Source organism: Tasmannia lanceolata, unplaced genomic scaffold (genome assembly GCF_043159265.1).
Source record: "Tasmannia lanceolata isolate RefF3 unplaced genomic scaffold, GAP_Taslan_0.1 ptg000007l, whole genome shotgun sequence".
In the NCBI taxonomy this organism is placed as follows: Eukaryota; Viridiplantae; Streptophyta; class Magnoliopsida; order Canellales; family Winteraceae; genus Tasmannia; species Tasmannia lanceolata.
Window position 1 is genome coordinate 23513912 of NW_027518684.1, and position 3672 is coordinate 23517583.

At 40.4% G+C, this 3672-nt stretch overlaps 1 protein-coding gene across 1 annotated transcript; it reads left to right on the plus strand.

The window, feature by feature from the left end:
* Positions 1-216: 216 nt before the first annotated feature.
* On the plus strand, positions 217-1182 carry LOC143880679 (uncharacterized). Its single transcript, XM_077383650.1, has 2 exons — positions 217-901; positions 986-1182. Exons 1-2 carry the CDS (start codon positions 217-219, stop codon positions 1180-1182), a joined length of 882 nt encoding a protein of 293 aa, XP_077239765.1.
* The last annotated feature ends 2490 nt before the right edge of the window (positions 1183-3672 follow it).

The following is a 3672-nucleotide window of genomic DNA, read 5'->3' on the forward strand; positions in this document are numbered from 1 at the left end:
TTGTTCAAAAAACCAGCCCTGATCGGCAGGACTGCTCGTTGGTTGCCGTTGTTATCCGAATTTAACATCACATATGTCATCTAGAAGTCTGTCAAACGCAGAATCATCGCAGAACAGTTTGCTGATGCACCTATTAAAGATACAGAGCTAAGCCGCGAATTTTCAGATGAAGGGATCATGACGATCAGAGATACACCCAGTAATGCAACATGAACCATGTACTTTGACGGAGCATCAAACTCGAGAGGCAGAGGAGTTGGCATTGTTCTTGTCTCACCTCGAGATGAGCACATACCAATTTCCATCAAATTAGAGTTTGAGTGCACCAACAACATGGCTGAGTACAAAGCTTGCATAGCCGGTTTGGAAGCAGCCCCTTCATTAGAGGTACAAGATCTCGATGTGTACGAAGACTCTCTGTTGCTCATTTGTCAAATAAATGGAAAATGGCTTACCAAAGAAGATAGGTTGATTCCGTATCACACTTATCTTATGAGCCTGATGAAAAGTTTCCATAATATCAACGTTACTTACATCTCTAGATTGAGAAACAGGTTTGCTGATGCTTTGACCACGCTTGCATCCATGGTTGACATTCCAGTAGGAGTAAAGGTCCGTCCTTTACCAATAAAGCAACATGTCATCCCAGCACATGTACACATGGTTCAGATAGCAGCCGGATGTCCAGATGGGAAACTATGGTATTTCGATATCAAAAATCTTATCTCCGGTAGGGGACACCCCCTAGAGGCATTTTTAAAGGAGAAAAGAGCATTGCAGAAACTTGTATCTAGGTATGTCATTTGTGGAGGAGACCTCTACCGCAGATCATTTGACGGAGTCCAGCTCGTCTGTGTAAATGAAGACAGAGCCGCAGAAATCTTAGAAGATGTTCACTCAGGTGTCTGTGGTCCTCATATGAACAACTAGATGTTAGCTTAGAAGATTCTTCGTCTTGGTTACTTCTGGACTACTTTCGAAGCAGATTGCTTCACCTTCGTCAAGAAGTATCACTTATGTCAGATCCATGCTAATTTGATACATGTGCCGCTTTCAGAGCTTTACTCGCTCACGTCTCCGTGGCCTTTCTCAGTTTGGGGTATTGACATTATCGGCAAAATTTCTCCAAAGTCCTCCAGCGGACACGAGTACATACTTGTCGCAATCGATTACTTCATCTAATGGATCGAAGCTCAGTCATATGCTTCGATTTCATCGACATCAGTTGCCAAGTTTATCAGGGCCAACATCATCTGCAGATATGGAGTTCCACACGAATTGATATCAGACAACGGATCCCACTTCAAGCAAGAGTTAGTCTCGTTGTGTGAAGAATTTAGAATCAAACATCACAAGTCATCTCCGTACTGGCCTCAGACTAATGACGCTGTCGAAGCAGCTAACAAGAATATCAAGACTATTCTTCGAAAGATGACTCGATTCTACAGGGATTGGTCAAATAAGCTTCTGTTCGCACTATGGGCATACAAAACATCTGTCTGTACATCCACGAGAGCCACTAAGTATTCACTCACGTATGGTATGGAAGTGGGACCCCGATCCTGAGGAGGCAGTGAGAGAACGGGTCCCCCGTCGGTCCTTTGGATCATTCACATGAAGGAGAGCTCTACCAAAGAACTCACAAAATAGATGACACCCTCATAGCATAGCACGAGTGGCGATAAATGAAAGAGATACCTATTGATCAGGAGCCACGGCTCGAAACCAAAATAATTCAGAGTCGCCATCCATGGATAGGCCATGGAAGCCCAAAAAGAAATCCTCTGTGCAATGAATAACCAGAAATATATGGGTCCGTGCCTGATTACGGATGAGGAAGGTCCGAAGAGCATCTCAATCCATCTGAGTGTCAGCACTTGGTCTCTTATGCCATTTATTATTAACTTTGAAGAGCTTTGGGCGAAAATCATGTGAAATGGGAACAAATATCCCCGAGAAAATGTCTACCTAAACATGCATGACCCGGGGATAGTAAGCACATACAAAATAAATAAAAGAAGTGTCACCTAAGCATAACTAAGTTATGAGTGTCACGCCTAATTGGTGTCTAAGTTCTGGTGGGCAAACACATGCATGCTACAGCTAAAGGTATAAGGTCTGTACAGGAAAGTAAGAAAACACAACAAAACATACAACACGACTCCATACCACACATGACACAACACGACAAACCCTAGACTCTAAACGTTTTCGCCTGATTCTTTGGATGGTCTAATATTCATCCAAAGCCGCCTACGTATCCGTGCCTCCATGAGAATCAAAGCAACGTAGTTCTTCGCACCTATTCTAAACTGTGATGCCTAAGACATCTAGACCATTAAACTAGACTCAACCTAAAAGACCAGACTGATTTTTTAAAGCTTCTTGAACGATATTTAAATTTGAGTAGATTGTGAATTTTAGGACATCCTATATGCCATAACTAAATGTTAGTTAGCCTTAAGCTAATGCAGGTGGTTCCTATATCCTATGTGTAACTAGGCTGTATGTCTTAAGAAAAATAATGGGTAGACTAACACATCCTATTCTATTCATCAGTCGGCGATGTGGATCACCAACTGACCGAACGGAGGCATTCCTAGCTAGGACAAACTCTTAACTCTAAAACAAACACAGAACAATCAAACAACATATCAAGGATAAACTTTTGACTCTAAAACTCTCTATCTATGACAAACCCCTAACTCTAGAGGAAGATCTTTTTGAAAATATTATTTTAGAAGATTTATATGTTTTTTAAAGAGTTTAAATGATTTATTTACATAGTTTGGGTGGTCTTGGGATAAAAATCTCAAGTTCCCTACGTACCCCGTGAAAGAGGATCAAGCCAACGTAGTTCGGAAACAAACTTTTCCTAGTACGCTAATGACTTTTAAAAAAATCAAATGCTTTTTGGATTTTTAAGTTTCTAGTTTTTAAATATTTTTGAATTTTCAATTTCTGATGTTTTTGGATTTCAAATTTTAATGTTTTTAATGTTTCGAATTTTTGAAATGATTCCACGTTTTTGTGATTTTAAAATGATTTCACCATTTTGGTCAAAGACCAAAGGGAACAAACAAAGCAACATCCTAGGGCCAAACCCTTGGGCAAAGGGGAAACCCCAAACAAATAAACTCACTAAAAGTGAAATGAACTCAAAACGAGTAAACTAGTATCCCAAGGAAAGTAAAACTGATCTAAAATCCCAAGCAGGTAAGCTCTAATAAGACTGAGTTAGTCTCTAACCAAGGTAAAGTAATAATAACTATAAAGGAAAAACTCCTAACTAATAACACTAGAGAGGGAGTACAAAATGAGTCAGAGACTCTCTGATAACGCTACCAAAATATGGGGGTAAATAAGTCAAAGAATGACTCCTATATGATAAGAACAACCAAAGTAAATGAGACAAGGCATGTCTCATGTAAAGGGGAAGCAACTACCACTAATGAGACAGTGTATGTCTCCCAAGGATGGCTCCAAGTAACCTTGTCATCGCCCTTGCGATGAATAAGCAGAGCTAAGGCAACTAACATACCAAGTTGGTCTCCGACTAGTAGGGTGTACAAGTTGGGGTGCAACTTATTAAGGGTTCTATACATGATGCAAGGCATGCCTCCTAAGGGTTAACTCTACACTAAATCCAAGGTATACTCCCTAAGAGATAGA

What these genes read in the sequence shown, in the direction of transcription:
- LOC143880679 (XM_077383650.1), top strand. Translation starts at nt 217, where the DNA reads ATGTACTTTGACGGAGCATCAAACTCGAGAGGCAGAGGAGTTGGCATT. An exon ending in CTTAGAAGATGTTCACTCAG is followed by an intron (nt 902 to 985) that starts GTGTCTGTGGTC and finishes CTTTCGAAGCAG; the next exon opens with ATTGCTTCACCTTCGTCAAG.